The 18451-nt window shown below is 40.9% G+C and overlaps 1 protein-coding gene across 5 annotated transcripts; it reads left to right on the top strand.

Moving 5' to 3' along the window:
- Nucleotides 1-2609: 2609 nt before the first annotated feature.
- inpp5ka (inositol polyphosphate-5-phosphatase Ka) lies at nucleotides 2610-17507 on the top strand. 5 transcript variants are annotated; one of them, XM_085795016.1, is made up of 14 exons: nucleotides 2610-2712; nucleotides 3066-3188; nucleotides 7455-7559; nucleotides 7643-7751; nucleotides 7925-8041; nucleotides 9639-9814; nucleotides 9908-10019; nucleotides 12435-12544; nucleotides 12691-12717; nucleotides 14469-14700; nucleotides 15508-15645; nucleotides 16113-16196; nucleotides 16297-16401; nucleotides 17338-17507. In XM_085795016.1, exons 2-14 carry the CDS (start codon nucleotides 3118-3120, stop codon nucleotides 17431-17433), a joined length of 1482 nt encoding a protein of 493 aa, XP_085651142.1. In that variant the 5' UTR covers nucleotides 2610-2712; nucleotides 3066-3117; the 3' UTR covers nucleotides 17434-17507. The 5 variants fall into 5 exon arrangements, with proteins under 5 accessions (XP_085651142.1, XP_085651140.1, XP_085651141.1 ...); XM_085795014.1 differs by lacking the exon at nucleotides 2610-2712 and having other exon boundaries at nucleotides 2967-3188; XM_085795012.1 differs by lacking the exons at nucleotides 2610-2712; nucleotides 3066-3188 and adding an exon at nucleotides 5444-5708.
- The last annotated feature ends 944 nt before the right edge of the window (nucleotides 17508-18451 follow it).

The following is an 18451-nucleotide window of genomic DNA, read 5'->3' as shown; positions in this document are numbered from 1 at the left end:
AGTAATTACCTTGGGTCACAGGCTGAGCAACTTCTTGTGGTGGTGGTGTTGATGAAGAGGCTGACATGCTGGTTCTCATGACAGCAGCACATTCTGCTGTCAGCCTCTTCACTGCCTCTGCTGCTTTTCCAGGGCTGAAAAACCCAATGTTTTTAAATTGTGGATCCAGCAGCGTTGAGAGAGACATGATGCTCATTGAGCTTCTCTCTCAGCTGCCTCCTCAGGTGCTCTGCCACTGATGTGCTGACTGGAGATCCTGCACGCAGTACCTCATCCTCCAGTGAGTGGTCCAGCATTGAAAGAAGAGGTATCACTTTCGAGCCAGACACCCTCTTCTCCTCAGAGTGCTCCACAGCCATGTGGTAGGTGCTGTTCCACCGAGTCTCGGCCTCTTGCATGAGCTTTAGAGTTGGCCTTCCCATTTGCTCCTGTACCTGTGTGAGCCTCTCCTGTAAAAACAACAAAAGCAATTATCTGAACAGTCACAGCAGCAGCACCTCAAACAACCAAGCATGATGGCCGTAAGGCCCGGAACACATCAAAGAGAAGAATCGGAAACAACTGTTGCCACCAAATCATAATGTTTATTGGTTTAAACAAACAAAGCAACAAACCAAAAGGGTTGGAGGTTCCCAGCCAAAACAAACAAAAGAGAGGGGAACACTGAGCCAGCCATCGGCCGTCGTACTCAGTGTTCACCCTCGAAACTAAGACTGCCTAAATAACCACTAACCTAAGTGAAAGAAAAGGTAACCCGAAAACAGGACTACCGGGAACCTCCGAACCAAAAACCAAAATAACAAAGGCTCAAAGGACTTCTGGCATGAGGGAAAAGGGGAAAACCGGAGCCTTGGTCTCCTCACCCGTTCACCTGCAGGGAAGAATAGAGAGAGAGAAAGAGATTCACAGCCGCCTTAAGTCAACTCCAGCTGACGAGGTGATGAGGCTCACCTGAGGACTGCTGCGCGGAGAGAGAGAAAGTTTTTCTTCCACCTGGGTAGGTGCATAACGCGTAAGCTGCTCACAAAGTCAGTCTATCTCAATATAGTTCAGAGTTTAAAATAAATACGTTAGGCTACTCTGAAGTCTTGCATCCTTAGGAAGCTATGACTTGAAATACAGTACTTTTATTTTATTTTATTAGATTTACCAGGCACATTAGATGCATTTGCACAAAGTATCGGTATCGGATTGGTATCGCCGATACCAGCCTGAATTTTACTCAGTATCGGATCGGAAAGGAAATTTGTGGTATCGAACATCACTATCACCGACGTTCATCTGATTTGTTCTGCAAACTGGACAAAGGGCATTAAATTATACGCATCGGTAATAAAACACCATGCAACTTAACGTAAGGATTTCAAGTTATTATTATTATTGTACATGTACTTTACAAATAGGTGTAAATTGAAAACCTATCCTGAGATTGTAGTAGGCCTACATGGGCAAAAAATAAAACATGTAGAGCAATTTAAATACCTGGGGGTAACTCTAGAGTCTAGACCCAACACTTAGTTTTAAAGGGCATGTCAAAAAGTTGAGTTGAAATATAATTTAGTAAACTTCAGACACATAAGAAACTCTCTCACCTTTGAGGCATCAAGTAGCCTACATATCTAAATGCAATGATCATGCCCCATTTTTTGTACTGTATCACATCCTGGTCTCAGGCAAGTAAAACAGTTATGAAACCATTAGTCATTGTATAAAAGTAGCCTCAAGACCCATGCCAAAAAACCACGGCATTATCATCACTTTCATCATGTATACTTGCTAAACATATATTTTGAGTTTTGAAAACTTGATACCCAAATGTTCGTTTACTTCACTAAATCATTTACAGTGCTTATGCTCCCCCTTTGAAAAAGTTTGTTACACTCTGCTCTGAAAATACAGTATGATCTGTTAAAAGGGGTGAGTGTAGCATCCCACAACGTAGAACTCAATTTGGTAGCTCTTCTTTTCCATGTGTGGCCATGAGTCAGTGGAATGTCCTTCCCACAGACTTTATCTTATGTGCAAATTCCTATACATTTTCATGCTTATCAAAGCGCTGGTTACTTAGTAAGAAAGCTTGCACACATTGTCAATATACTTGTGAGTGTGTATGTAAATGTGTCTGGTTATTAACATGTGCATGAGTGAGTAGATGAGAGTGAGGATGGGGAAGTTCTCTGCTTTTACTAGTTTACTCTGTCAATTTTTTAAAATATTATTATATCAGTTTATATCACTTTTATTCAACATTCTTAATATTGTTATCTGTCTGTTTCTTACCTGCCCAGGGACTACAGGTGGAAATTAGCAAATGTTGCTACAACCTGGCTCAAGGCATCTTTTCTTGTTTTACACAAGATTAATGTTTTTGTGCATTGTCCCTGTTTTAAATAAATAAATTCCTAATTATTATTATATGTAACAAGTGGCGCATCATGTTAATAAAAATGAACGGTCAGAGAATGGTGTAAGTTAATCTTTAGCTTTTATTGTATTACAAGTTAATGTAGTTTTATGTTTAGCCACGCCCACACTAGAATTTCAGCCAATCACAAATCGACCTTTAGCCCCGCCCCTTTCTGCGGGCTGACAGAGCCTGGTGACGCGGGGCTAACAGTACGCAGCAGCAGGCTGTTGATGTGAACTACCGAGTGTCTCCTCCTCTCTGCTGCTGGATTAACAACGAAAACAGTTACTGTCACAGCATATCAGGTAGTGTACAACATATATGTACATAAAAAATATACTAATTCAGATCATTAGCTCGAGTTTTAAGTGTTTGTTTGGTAACGCTCGGTTGAACTAGCTGCATAATATCGCTAGCGTTACCTGCGATGAAGTAACGTTAGAGACCAGTCGTTAAACGTTAGGTTAGCTACGCTACGTAAAAAACGTTAAGCTAGCTACGCTACGTAAAGTTAGCTCGATGTAAGTTACGCTAGGAGCTCTAGTGCACGCTTCCGTAGCCCTGTACGTCGAGAACTGACAGTTGTTAGCATCGTTAGCCGGCGGCAGCTGTTACTTATGTTATTGTTTTTCACTTTGTTGGTGTTGTTTATCCTCAGCGGGAGAGTTTTTATAGCGGATTTGCCTCGTTGGCATCCAGGTGTGGAGACGATGGAGGAGACCGAGGAGCAGCAGCCGGACCCCGGGTCCATGAAGGGAGACTGGGGCAGACACAGTTTCAGGTTGGTTGGCCTCTCTGCCCTGTTGTTTACTTTGCAACACACAGTCTGTGGGTTTAATGATGGTGAACGCCTACCTGCTGCTTACAGTAGATAGATTAATTAGGCTGCTTATAGTTTTTTGGGGGGGTATTAGTCCAAAAGCCTAAGATAAAGTATCAAAACCAGGTCCTGTAGGGTTAGATCTTGTAATAACACAGGCATCAAATGTGTGGGTTTATATTTAAACATAAAGTTAGGGCTGCAAGATAATGCACATTGGGATTTTGGTTTCAGTCTGTATGGTGTTGTTCCATTTCGACTTACACACATCTTAATGCTATTGGTCAACGCCTACCTGCTGCTTACAGTAGATAGACTAATTAGGCTGCTTATAGTTTTTTGGGGGGATATTAGTCCAAAAGCTTAAGATAAAGTATCAAAACCAGGTCCTGTAGGTTTAGATCTTGTAATAACACAGGCATCAAATGTGTGGGTTTATATTTAAACATAAAAGTTAGGGCTGCACAATATGCACATTGGGATTTTGTTTTCAGTCTGTATGGTGTTGTTTCATTTCGACTTACACACACCTTAATGCTATTGGTCAACACCTACCTGCTGCTTACAGTAGATAGACTCATCAGGCTGCTTTTTTGGGGATTTGTCAAAAAGCTGCAGATAAAAACCAGGACCTGTAGGTTAGGTCTTGTAGTAACACAGGCATAAAATGATTTTATATTTAAACATTAAAGTTAGGGCTGCGCAATATTCTCATAACTTTTCAGTGTGTACGGTTTGCTTTGTTTCATTTTCACTTACGCAAATATAAACTGGATGATGCGACATCCTGTTACATCTTGAGAATAGGATTTGTTGGCATCACAACAACAATGTTGTAACACATTTTCATTTAGACTGAGATACTTTATTGATCCCAGAGGAAATTCAAGTATGCAGTAGCGCAGACATTCATAATATAAGGGCATAGAAGAGCAGTATAACACAGAAAAGTAAGAAAAAATATACAATAAAGACATCCCCACAGAGTTTTGTGCATATATGTGTTATGAATAAAATACTAAAATAGAATAAATAGAGAAAAAAGAACTGCACCAAATTAAATACTCTATGTAAAAAACTATAAAACTGTGCAAATGTAGCTGTGCAATGTATTATTAACAACAACAACAAACTCCAGCTACTGTCATTTGGATATGACACATTGCCATATTGTGACTTTGATACCATTGTAATTAATTGTGCAGCCCTAATGAATGTGAAGGAAGTGGTTCCTGCACAGAGTTCAGTATAACTCTGACTCCCAGGGTCTTAACAATATGTGAAATATGCTGAATTTTGCGCCTTTGTGCAATTCATAGTAAATGTATGTATCAGTGCCAATAGATCTATAAAGAAGCCTTTACATAGTGGAAATGTGTGGTGAATATGATAGGCTGTGCTTAGCTATGTGTTGATATGCAGGACGGAGTCTATTCATATTTATTAGCATTGGTTTTTATTTTCTATATAAGGTACAGAGTTTACATGAGTGGTTTTTCAGGATGGTCAGTTTGTCTTCCTTATGTTGTGATTTTCTCCTCATTGACACTGTTGTGTGTTTGTTCCCTTCTGTGCACAGAGATGGTTTTAAGTTTTAAAGACAGGGTTTACCATGTTCTTCATTATTCCTCACTCCCTCTCTCTTGCCGTCTTGTATCTGTTAATGACATTTAAATTGGGTTTTCCTCCTCTTCTTTCCGTGTCGTTGTTTGCTGCTGGTACCAAAAAACTCCACCACTTCCCTGAAAAGCACAATTGTCTGTCTCATGTAAGACTGAATGTGCTGCAACACTAAACAGTGCAATGTTTGCCAGACGACAAATCCAACCGGCACTCAGGTGGATTAGGTTTCCCAATGATGTGGATTTGGACGGGTACAGCAACAGTTTGCTCCGGTTCTGCCTGAGGAAAGAGTTTTTCTGTCCATTATGCCTGCAATGTTGGTTTCCCAATTTTTTAAATACGCCTAATGTTGAAACACTTTACAATGAGATCAGCTGTTTTTAGCACAAAGACGATTTGTAAAAAATATTCACTAATCACTCAGCGACCAAATCCCACCCAGGAGCCAGTACTTCACTCATTTCTCTCACAGTCGCCACCAGAACTTCACGCTGTCGCTCGTCTGACTCCCGTTCCTAGAATTATCTGTGGAAACTGTGGATTTTTTTTTTTTGCGGTTTCGCTGCCAATAATTCAACAAACGTCGGAGAATCGATAGAAGACCTTTTGAGCCAGAATGGATGAGATCAGTCGGCTGTTCGGATCCACGGGGCGAATCCGTGCCGACAGCGACGCCAGCGACGCCACGCACTCGACGGGCAGCAGGCTGGTCCTGCGCCACCGCCTCAACCAGCTGATGACCTGCGTGGACGACCTGGACCCCAGAAACGTGCTGCATGAGAAGGTGGTGAAGACGCTGGACAACGCCTTCCTGGCCTGCGGCCGGAGGGCGAACAAGCCCAAGAAGGACGGCTTCAGGTGGAGAACCAGCGTCACACACGCCTTTGCTTGTCTTTTCTCTGAGCCGAAGGAGATTATAGTGTTTTATAGTGTCTTTGTACAAGATTAATATCACTCACTTTCTTTTTTTTTTACTCCCAGGGTTCCTACGCAAGTATTGAAATATATGGAATTTGATTTTATACATTTCCAGGTCTGGAAAATTATGGAAAATGAAAACTATTGTATGAAAATATACTCATCTTAATACTCATCTGGATTTAGTCTGATCTTAAAGCAGAAGTAAGCGGAATATTTGTGTTAATATAAGTCTTAAATAGTTAGATCTTCCGACGGCAATCACTTACATAGAGTGTTTGGTGTGAAACACGGGTCTGTCAGTCACTCTGCTCTGCTGTAAGCTGAGGACAAAACTTTCCTTGTATCCTACAACCTTTATCCAATGAGGAGAGAGAGAACGGCATAAAGGGGCGGTCCTCTCTGTGTGTGCAGCCAAGGGATGCGCGTGAATGTGGTGACGTAGGAACGAGGGCGGGGACTGCTAACTCTATCTGCTGACAGGAAGTTAGCCAAAACGACTGGATCGCTTACTTCTGCTTTAAGTTATTTGGGTTAATTATTTTGTATGTGCTATTGTACCTAGCTACAATTATTTGGTGACATAATGGCATACACATTCAGAATAATGAAAACAAGCGATTAATTGCATGATTTATTCACATGATGCACATCTGTTTACTCAAATGTCACAAATTATTTAATTTTTTTTTACGGAGAAGTCTGAAAATTAGGTTAAAAAAAATGTGTAGGAACCTTTAACATGAATCTTTCTTCTGTGGGTTCACTGGCCTGCGCAACAAAAGACTGTGTTGATTCTCTGTACTTTAAACCCTGGTTCGTTGAATTTCTATCACACGTTTCACTGTGTTTTAATGAGCAGAGAAAATTGAGTATTATGGATGTTGTGTGTGCGGGTGCAGGGATGACTTGTCTCATTGTGTGTGAACAGTGCTGATACTGTAATGGCTTTAATCTCACTGTACTCACATGACGTGTTCATCTTTAGGGTTTTCTTTTCTTTTTTTCCGCAATATCTTTATTTGAGTTTTAAGTAACGACAAGAAATACAGTCTTTGACATTCCTGCAACATGTCACATAACACAGGTTAGCTGCCTTATTGTGATGAAAACACCAACCGCTTATTCTGTTATTGAAACACTACATAGTGGAGTCTTATTAAATGATATAATGAAAAGTTACAGGTATTCGAGAGAAAAATAGAAAAGAAAAAAAGATAATGATGTGTTCATCTCTCTTTTTTTTTTTTTTTTAGAAACATGCAATGTAACAATACTGATTAAAACACACAAACAAAACAGAACAAAACATGACAAAATAAAATAAAACAAAGGAATAACAAACAGGACAGAAAAAAAAATTACAGTAACTACTTAATATACATTAAATCAAACCTAAATGTTTTTGTCATGGTATTTCTACCTTGTCTTGATTTGTTGCGATTATTTTCCCCAAAAGAAATTGGCATCGCACTTAATTAAAAAAACAAAAACTAATTTATTTATCATATATAATGTGTTCATCTTTAGTTTTTGCTGCCCTGACTGAAACTCCTTCATTTCAAATCTCAGCTCAAAGTTTTTCACTCGTGATGATATTGTGATATTGTTCATTTAGTACTGATTCAGTGTGTATAAAGTGAAGTCATGTGTAATTTACTATTTTTCCGTCTTCTGCGCCCACAGGCTGCACATGGTGACGTGGAACGTGGCCACAGCCGATCCTCCAGCTGACGTGACCTCGCTGCTCCATCTGAACTCTCCGAAGAGCCCGGACCTCTACGTCGTCGGGTCGGTGCTGCTGCGGCTGTTTGGTTTATTTAACTGGATGTAAGTCGGAGTAAGTGGTGATTGAAACTCTGTGTGTGTGTTAGTCTGCAGGAGGTGTACTCCAAACCGCTGAGGTTCGTGTCGGACATTGTGTTTGACGACCCGTGGAGTCACCTGTTCATGTCCATCCTGGCACCACGGAGATACATTAAGGTACAGATGTTTTTAATGCACCTTCTTAGACCTGTATCATACATTACAGGTTGTCCTGCTTTTATTTCCTTTTGTTAAATGCTGCTGTCATGAACGAATTTTTCCTCGGGGGTGAAATAAAGTATAATCTAATCTAATCTAATCATCAACAAATGTTTGTGTGTGTGTTCCAGGTGTCGTCCATCAGGATGCAGGGTTTGCTGCTGCTCTTCTTCGCCAAGCTGGAGCACGTCCCCTTCATCAGAAACATCCAGGCCACGTACACAAGGACAGGCATTTTTGGTTATTGGGTGAGACACACACACACACATTAAAAGACAGTTTCAGGACAATTCAACCTGGGGCTCTAGTTTCTAATATTTTAGGTGTAACAGAATGAATCTGAAGGTTTTCTTTTTAATGTCTCCTCTTCTGCAGTAGTTCTATCAGTCCCTGCATCTCCACAGCAGCGTATAATGGGAGCAGACTGATCTTTGGCTGTTTAGGCTGTTTACATCCCACAAAACCGCAATTTTTTTTCCCACTATTCAAACATACACCAAGGGGTTGGTTTAATTCAAGAAAGCTGACATGTTTGAAAACACAGCTGTAATACAAAGTCTCATGAAACCCTGCATAACAGGAGACATTAAAAAGAAAGATGCCTTCTTCAAATATTAGAAAACTAGAGCCCCAGGTTGAATTTTGCCTGGAATTGTCCTTTAAAAGAAAACTTGGCTAATTTAGTGCTTCACTTAACGTCATCATATCATCAGTCATAACAATCTCAGTCAAAATCAGTGCTGTACATGTATTCTCATTTCTGTTCCACACAAGTCTTAACCTACATTACCCACAATGCAACTCAAGTTTAATTGGTTTAATTTAATAATACAAGTTAGTAACAAGCTACTATTGTTCTTATTGTTAACTTTGTAAGCTTAAACCAGCTGATAACAACAACTTTACATGATAGTTTGTCCGTGAAAGCAACATAACAATGTTTACAGGTAGAAGTTGCTCATTGTTGTCAGTTCAACAAATTTAACGACACAAAAACAAGACAAAGTGTCGAATAAGCAAAGTGATGTGAAGATGTCAAGTTTTTATTCACGGAGCGGCCATCTTGGACTGAAAGTTCTGGGTTACTGAAGTTCCTCTGAGTTTCCGAGTTGGAATCCCGACTTCAGGGAACGTCTTCGTCTCTGACGACGCAGCTGCCCGGGGCCTCGGAAAGTCTGACGTCTGAGTTACGTAGCCTCCAGACGCTTTGTGTCAAGCAGAGATAATGAACAGACAGAGGTCTCACTCCTGCCTGACTCCACACCCTCGCATTTTTTACATTTTCTAAGACGTCTTCATCGTGAGCTGGCGCTGAATGAAGTGAAGCCACCGCAAACACCTGTAAAACCTGCTCACTTCCTTTTAAATAAGAACTGGAACTAAATGTGTGACAAAGTAGTAGCTCATTATCAGCCTTTTGGTCTCTTCACATTTGTCAAGTCAAGTCAAGTCATCTGTATTTATATCAGGTTCAGGTTACTTTATTCGTACCCACAGATAGATTTGTCCTGCAGTGAGTTCTCATTCACACATAGTATAACATTTCATCATACAAACATAATAAACCAGAAACCATTGCGCCAAGGCTCCACCAATAAACACACAGATTTCCTTGAACACAAAATAACGAGAAGCAACTTAAACACAACACAAATCGCTCCTGCTGAAGTACTTCACAAAAAGAAAAATACACAAATAAACATATTCGAAAAGAAAACTGAATGAAGTGATATGAGAAGACGTAGGTTTTAATGTTCCTTCTTGTTGTTGTTTGTTGTTTAACTTGTGGTGGTGTTTTTATCTTTGTTTTAGTTGTTTTTTTATCTCTTCCTGTTTGTCTCTCAGGGCAACAAAGGGGGCGTGTCCATCCGTCTGTCCTTCTACGGCCACACGCTCTGTTTCCTCAACTGCCACTTGGCCGCTCACATGAAATACGCCACGGAGCGAGTGGACGAGTTCGAGCGCATCATGGACTCGCAGACATTTGAATGTAAGAAGGCTCCGAGGATCACTGACCATAGGTGGGAGGTCGTACACACACAGACACACACACACACTTTACCTACATATGTGTTTAAAGGATCATTAGTTTATTTTTCTCCGTGCTTCTCCAGGCTGGTCTTCTGGTTTGGAGATCTCAACTTCCGGATCCAGGACCACGGCATGCACTTTGTCCGCTCCTGCATCAACAATCAGACCTACAACCTGCTGTGGAGCAAAGACCAGGTCTGACCCCTCGCTGCTCATCCCGCCATTTATATTAACCACGGTTGTCACGAGAACCGATACTTCGGTACCAAATCGATGCCGACGCACAAAAAATACGTCGGTAGCTGCTTTTCTTTCGGCACCGTGGGTGTCGGATACACAACTTTGCTGTTGGCGCGTCATGTATGCGAGTGTATGAGATGAAATGTTGATGATGATGATAGGTGTGTGTGTGTGGTTGTGTGTATGCAAGGTATGGATTGAGGCTTCTCTTTTGGTCGCACAAGTAAATTTCGTTGTGCTGTTTTTGTTTTTTCTAAATTGCACAACGACAATAAAATGATTTGATTTGATTTGATTTGATTTGATGTCGGTTCCTGTCAGGACTGACGGGGACAGTATATAACGCGTGAGTCTCGGTGCGGCTTATGTGAATGCGGCCGGACATCGAGACGCTCCAATTGCTCAGTGTGCGGCACAAGGTTGAGCTCATGTAAACATGACGTACCATGCGTCTTTCTCCGGTCAGTTGTCATGGAGACATGCTGCTCTGACAGTGGTGCGGCGGTTGGACCGTAACACATCCACGGTTTGGACCAGAGAAAAAAACAAAGTGTTTAAACTAGGGCTGTCAAACGATTAATTTTTTTAATCGCGATTAATCGCATTTTTCCCATAGTTAACTCGCGATTAATCTCTATTAAGAATATTATATGTGGCGCTTTGGACTTTCAACCCTCCAAAGTGTTATAATCTCTAGACAAACAACTTTTAGACCAGACCTAGCAGGCCTAGTACCTAATCATAACACATGATGCATGAAACTCACACAGAATTGAAACGAATTGCATCCAGTGGAAATTGCCCTTTACTTTGCTACGCCTCTGCCTGGCCATGTGCATTTGTTGACAACAGAAGCCGTCAAAAAATCAATACATCGCCACGTGCATTTGTTGACAACCGACGCTGTCAAAAAAATCAATACATGGCCATGTGCATTTGTTGACAACAAAGCCGTCAAAAAATCAGTGGATAGAGCTGTGGATATATGTTAGACTGTGTATATTTGTGTAGCAACCAACTTGAAGGTGCCTTACCGCCACCTACTGGACTGGAGGTCCCACACTCCAGTCCTCCAGTCCAGCAGACAGAGGACAAAATGGGCCGCGATTAACCGCGATTAAAAAATTTAATCGCGTTAATTTTTTTAATTAATCTAATCGCGATTAACGCGTTAACTCTGACAGCCCTAGTTTAAACGTGAAACGTACGAGCTGAAAAATGAATGAAACAATGTGTAATCAGTATGGTAGCCTAGAAGTCTAGACGCACCCTAGCGGCAGCAAATATATTTGCTCCGTAGGTGGGTCTAGAAACGAGCCATAGGAACTTTTTGAGTCTCGAACACCGCTTGTGTTCACCAATCACAGCGCTCTATCTGTTTAGAGAGTCGTTGGGCGGGCTTAACGCAATGACGACATACATTTTAATTGGCTTGTCAGGCTAACGTCACCCTGCTCTTTGCTCTGATTGGTCGTAGCGCTACCCTATTGGTGCAGAGGCAGTTTGAAAGACAGCCTTCATCCCGCCCCCTGGATTGAGCCGAGGTCTACCGGTCGTTGCCAGACTAGACATTTTAATGATATAGTCTGGCTTGTCAGGCTACCAGTATGTGTGAACGCAGCCTAAAAGTGAATGAATGAGGACAACAGTTCTATTGTTGAAGGATAAAAACTACACTACGACTACATGACTTTCTGTTTGTGTTGAGTCATATTTACCCTTACTTCATGTTGCTGCTGCTCGTTAAATTCTGTGCAGTGTGAGGAGTTGTTGAAGTACAGTGGAGCTTAAAGGGATACTTCAGCCAAAATCGTTAATTCACCAATTTTCCCCTCACTGTCACACCAAGGAAGGGTTTGGAGAACTTTCAGAGTCATCAAAACACTTTTGGAGTTCCAGGGGGGGTCCGGCTGGCAACGGATTTACATACAGTATAATGCGGCGGATAGAGTTCACTTTTGAATCGTCCAAAACACACACTATGAAACATCCTGAGATTTGCCATGAGATGTTCTGAATGAATGAATGACGAACAAACATCTCGCAACAAATCTCGCACATGCGCACAAGCCAGCCGGACCCCCCCTGGAGCTCCAAAAGCGTTTTGATAACTCTGAAAGTTCTCCAAACCCTTCCTTGGCATGACAGTGAGTAAAAAATTGGTGAATTATCAATTTTGGGTGAAGTATCCCTTTAAATACAAGAAAGTTTGATGTTAAACTTTTTTTTGTTTTGTTTTGTTTTTTTTGTATTTTTTTAGTAAAGTAGCCTAATGAATTTAGAAGCACATGGGTTCTGATTTTGTTTTTTTAATCGTGGTATTTAGGAGGTCGTGTGTTAATGTGTGTGTGTGTCTGTTTTATTTTGCAGCTGCTCATGATGAAGAAGAAAGAGCCGATGCTGCAGGAGTTCGACGAGGGGCCTCTGGACTTTCAGCCCACGTACAAGTTTGATTTAAACTCTGATAATTACGACAGCAGGTAACTGTCTCCAAGCGACACAGGAGATAATTAATCTTACTGTAATTAATTATAATGATGATGATGATGATACTCTATTTTAATTACCCGGTTTAACTATGCACAGTAGAATAATTATATATCTGCACCTTTGTCCAACTCCACAGGCTCTACAGGACATGGTTTGGCTTTAAGTAAGAGTGCAGAGAACATTTGTGTCAACCTCCCTTTAATATATCAGGTTACCTCTGTCTTAATCCGTTAACAATCTGGTAAAAGTAGGATAATCTTTTATTTATTTATTTATTTATTTATTGGATGCAACAACTTGACACCATGAAGATGTATTATCTTCACCTGTAACAAACCAAACAAGCAGACGGCTGAAGCTGCAGTGAAGCGCTTGTGTTTTTTTCACAGAGCTGCTGTTACAGGAGATAATATTGTTATTGAAGGTGCCCTGTGGAGTTTATACACACATTTCCATCCCTATTTTTTATTTCACTGATTCACTGACAGGTGATGGTGATGCATAAGCAACTCGCCCCACAAGAGTCAGGAGATCGTATGAAATAGAAAAGACATTCAACACATTTATCTGGCCTCAGGCTTTAGATGAAAGAAGCTGTTTGTTCACTCAACTCTCCACAGCGTACCTTTTTAAATAGCAATGTGTCAGTGGTTTGCACATTAACCCACAATTAACCCACGGTTGTTGATATAAAAAAAACCTCTCTGGGTCCCAGAGCAGCTGAGACTTAACAGCTAACATGCATGGCCACAAATGGATGTTAAACCAACATGAAGGACATTTATGGTTAATAATCACAGTTAATTGTCTGTTGGTTTATAACTGGATGTAAGTCACACATGATGGAGGCACGACAACCAAAGCATCACACACACCCATATGTGTGTGAAGTGTTTGTACATGCTGTAAGCTAGTAAATACATTTTATCACATGTCAGTCCACCTTTCCACACATTTTTATTTAAGCGTTCTTTATACTACTTGTATCTTATACATTGTTTTATGTTACTTTGTTTTATGTTACTTTCATATTATTTTATTTAAAGGGATAGTTCAACATTTTGGCAAATTGGCCCATTGCCATAATCCCTATAGTTTTAGCAGTAGGTTCGTTACCTTTAATTGTTGGTGCAAGCTATTTTTAGAACGGCAGAGCAGAGCCGAGAGCTGCTCAGAGCTATGCTACGGAGGCTCATGGGATTTCTTGGTTTCCCTCATCAAACTCATCAAATACACAATCCAACAACTCCAAAACGCTCTGGTGGACAAGTTGTGCCCTGCACATTCACCACGCTATGAGGTAATAACAGAACGTTACGAGTCTGGGGCAGTTTTTCAGCAAGCAGTCTCTGCATTTGCCTCAAAAACGACTTTGTCTTGTAACGTTCTGTTGTTTTAGTGGTAAATTCATGCAAAACCACTGATGTGCGTTGCCTTCAGGGGCAGTTTTTCAGCAAACATTCTCTGTATTTACCTCTAAAACAACTCTTAAGCATAGCTCTGAGCAGCTCGCGGCTCTGCTCTGCCGTTCTAAAAACAGCTTGCACCGACAATCAAAGGTAACAAACCTACTGCTAAAACTACAGGGATTATGGAAATGGGCCAATTTGCCAAAATGTTGAACTATCCCTTGATATATCATATCATGTGGATATCATATTGAGCTGTTTGCCTTCAGGTTTCTCCATCATTACATCACTTTGACAAAGAGACGGTGACTTGTTTCAAAGTTTATTTCCTCCATTTCCGTGCCCTGATGTCTTGTCCTGTGTCACGTAGCGCTGAGTTATTGTCTCACCATCACCAGTTTTAACATCCCTCCGTCTCCTCCACATGTCCTCATCCATCACCCATCAGGAATCTCACACCAGTTGTTAACCTCTTCCTCCTCCTCTCTGATCTCTGTGCGTCCAGTGGGAAGAAGCGTAAACCTGCGTGGACGGACCGAATCCTGTGGAGGCTCAGGTCCAGAGTCACGGCTTCGGACGAGCCGGATGCAAACGCCATGGTGGACCAGAAGAAGGTGAAACAGCAGCTGGAGGAGGACGAGGAGTATCCGCTGAAGATCAGACAGGACCTGTACACCAGCAACATGGAGTACAGCATCAGCGACCACAAGCCTGTCGTCGGCGTCTTCACACTGGAGGTTAGGAACAGACAATCAACCATCCGTCACCGTCAGTCACTTATCTCACTCACACAGCTTCCATCCTCCGCTGATTGGATTAATTATTCATCACTATGTCCTGTTTGAGCCACATTTACAAAAAGAAAGAGACAGACAGGAAACATGGCGAGAGATGATAATAATAACATTTTATTTAAAAGGCGCCTTTCATGACACTTAGGTTCACCATAAAAAACAGAATAAAAACAGTCAACAAAAGTGCAAACATTACAATTTTGATGGATAAAACAATATCAAAGTGCAACTGATGTGCTTTTCCAATCTTTTTATTGGGTAACATGCAGTATAAAGCTCTTTGAACCATTTACGTCCCCAAAAATAAATGTTTTAAAGAACTAAAAACCAAAGGCCGGCCTGCAAAGTCACAATGTGTTGGGAAACAGCCTCACACGTTGATTTTTAGCCGTAACAAAACTGTTGAATATCGGTAGTTTTATCTGTCTTGATTGTTTTTGGTTGTTTCTATTGGCAACGATAATGCTGAGCTCACTGAAGTGATCACTGAGATCTGCATCATCATCGTCAATAATTGAACACGACTCCAGTGGCTGAGGACGATCAATAAACAGTAAAATAAGAAGTGAAACAAACAAAGCTGCAGAGTTTCAGGTTGAAGCTGCAGGAGAACTGAGAGCTGAACTGAAAGAAAAAATAACAGGATTTAACCTTTAAATGTCTCCTCTAGAAAAGATTTGCTTCTTACAGATTAATTTCTCACCATCAAAATCCACAAATTCAGATTTTGTTTTGTCTCCTCTCCTTCAGCTGAGGAAGATGTTCGAGACTCCTCTGGTGCGTCTGCAGCCGGAGGGCGACTGGAGCGCCGACATCGACGCCATGGTTCTGTACAGCCCTCTGCAGCCGTTCCCCTCCAGTGCCTGGGACTGGATCGGACTCTACAAGGTTATTTAATAGAGCAAAAGGGTTCAGAGTGTCTGTTTTTAAATAGTTGAAACAAAGTTATTATATCCAGGACATGTCAAGGTACTGCTAAACCTTCTTTCACAAAATGTCTTGTGTAAGAACTTCGTTTGAACAACACTTTATTTAGCTCTGAAAATTTTGAAAAATACCAAGGCAACTCTGTTTTGACAGAAAATTAAAATGCCTTTATTTTATTATCATGGCCAGGTTCAAATATTAAAACATCTTTTGTATTTATCTTTGGTATTTATCATCTTTTATCTTTGGTATTTTTTAAATTTGAAAGTTTTTCAGCACCCTCGACAAAGAGCACCTGTTTATTTAATTTTTTCACTCTAAGACCCATGCAGCGCTTCCTAAGCTCCTTTTCTCAACTTTATTTAACTCAGTTGGAAAAATTCAGACTCTAACGCTGAAATTTCACATTCAAACATTTCAACCTTCAGGTGGGATTCACCAGCATCTCAGACTACATCACCTACACCTGGGTCAAAGACGACGCGGTGGCCTTCAACGAGGAAATCATACAGGTAGCAGCTCCAGCACCAGTGAGTAAAAACATTTAAAACAAAATAAGAACGTCACGTCTCATAAACATGCCTGTGTGTGTGTGTGTGTGTGTGTTTGTAGGTGTATGTCAGTAAGGAGGAGATCCCTGTGCTGGGAGGAGAGTGTGTGCTGTGCTACTACAGCAGCACTCTGCAGTGCATCATAGGAATCAGTGAACCATTCAAGGTGAGTAACACTAGGGTGCGTTTCCACTGCAAAAATAATTCAAGTACAGTAAAGAATAGAATAGGTACTTTATTGTCATTCAAGTACACAGTGTGCATAGAACAAAATTCACTGACTCTTGGCACAGGATGTGCAGGTGAGATTTAAAAACTCTGAGAGGTTTATATATAAAGGAAATCTCACCTCGGTAAGAAAACAAAAAATAAAAGACCACAGCAGTAAAAACAAAACAAGCAAATAATAGAAACATAAAATCAAGAGCCAAGAATCATTCAAAGATCACATATTAGAATACAACTAAACTTAGAGGAAGGACACACTTCAGAAAGGCACCTAACTTATAAATAACTTTTGTTTTATCCGACTGTAATTACAAGATTAGTTTAAACATGATGGACGACAAACACAATATTTAGGAAGGTATTTTTATGTGCGATACATGTATTCTTGCACTAAAACAGAACGTGGAACTCATCGCCAAGCTGGCCGTCGTCACAAAGGTCACATAACCCCCGACTTCTATCAAGTCCTTTATACCTTCCAATGCCTTTTGGTATTCTTGTATTGTTTACTCTGAAGTGGCAAATGGCCTGTCTATACTTCTGGTTTGAACACAATAAATACTTTTCTAGTTTGAACTCTTGTTTATACTCAATGTAGATGTCACATGACGTCATACTGCCAAGTTCACTTCTCCATGTCTGCAGGAACTGATATTTCAGTCTCTGTTCAACGTTTAGCTTCAGCCAGTCAGAATTAATACACGTTTGAGAGAGCCAAAGATATGACAGCCCACAGTCATCCAATATCTGCTTAACCTGCAGAATCCAGAATTTAGTTATACAGACTGAAGTAGACAGTTGTACATTATTTTATTCAATTTACTTTCTGATCATGTAAATGAATATGAGGATGATCTGTTACTTTCTCCTCCAGGTCCACGAGTCCAAGGTGGCCATCGAGGAAGGTCTGGTGCCGGAGAGACTGAATGGACTCGACAAAACTGTAGCGGGTGATGAGTTTTGGAACTGATCCGAGAGCAGTCAGAGCAGTGTTAGGACTCTTCTCCGGGCCGGGACGAGGCCTTTTCGTCACTGTGCATCTTTTTTTTTTTTTTAAAGTATATTTTTTTGGCTTTTTGCCTTTATTCGATAGTCCACAGTATAGATAGACAGGAAAGGGGGAGGCAGAGAGAGGGGGAATGACATGCAGGAAAGGTCTGCCCGACGCGGGATTCGAACCGGGGACGCCTGCGTTGAGGACTGTAGCCTCCACATGGGGCGGCCGCTCTACCCACTGCGCCACACACCGCCCCGTCACTGTGCATCTTTAACCTGCTGCTGAAGGAGCAGATTAGGAAACTTCATGCTGTTTCATGCTTTCACACACCCCACTGACCTCGCTCCTGCTCCTGGTGTGGCTCTTAGAGATACTTACACCTCTGTGGTCAGTACACTTTTTTTTTTATATATACGTATATAACACAACCAGAGTTTTAGGGTGAAAGAAGCAAACGTTTGAATTAAAACCTGAGAATGGACGGATTAGGATTTAAATGATCTTTATACTGTACAAAGAAGTGCCAGCTTCCTTTTTGATGCAGCTATGAATCTGATGAGAAACCTATCATGTGTTGGTTAGTGAGGAACAGGTAGAGACATGAGGTGATACAGAGTGTGAGGTCAAAGGGACAGGTCACTCGATTGGTCCTGTTAATTGATACCATCAGCTGATTGATGCTCGATAGCTGCAGTTTACATCAAAATTGATATTCATATTCCCTTCAAACTGAACACAAAGCTATGATTCCAGTGTTTTGATTTGGTTCAGTGACATATCTTCAATAATTTATCTAATGTTTGTTACAGATTGTTTCTGAATATCCTGGAGAATCATCAAAATATAAAGTTACTGTGCTTTACATCCACGGGCAGATTGCAAACAGGACCTATATATATCAAATTCAGCATCATTTTAATGGTGCAGTTTTCCAAAATGTAAACAGATACAGGCTAAACAAAGGTTGGAAGCTAACGATGTGGACTAATGT

This window comes from Trachurus japonicus, chromosome 13, assembly GCF_045865225.1.
Source record: "Trachurus japonicus isolate A0001 chromosome 13, Traja_1.0".
In the NCBI taxonomy this organism is placed as follows: domain Eukaryota; kingdom Metazoa; phylum Chordata; class Actinopteri; order Carangiformes; family Carangidae; genus Trachurus; species Trachurus japonicus.
This window is presented reverse-complemented; position numbering and strand designations above follow the sequence as displayed.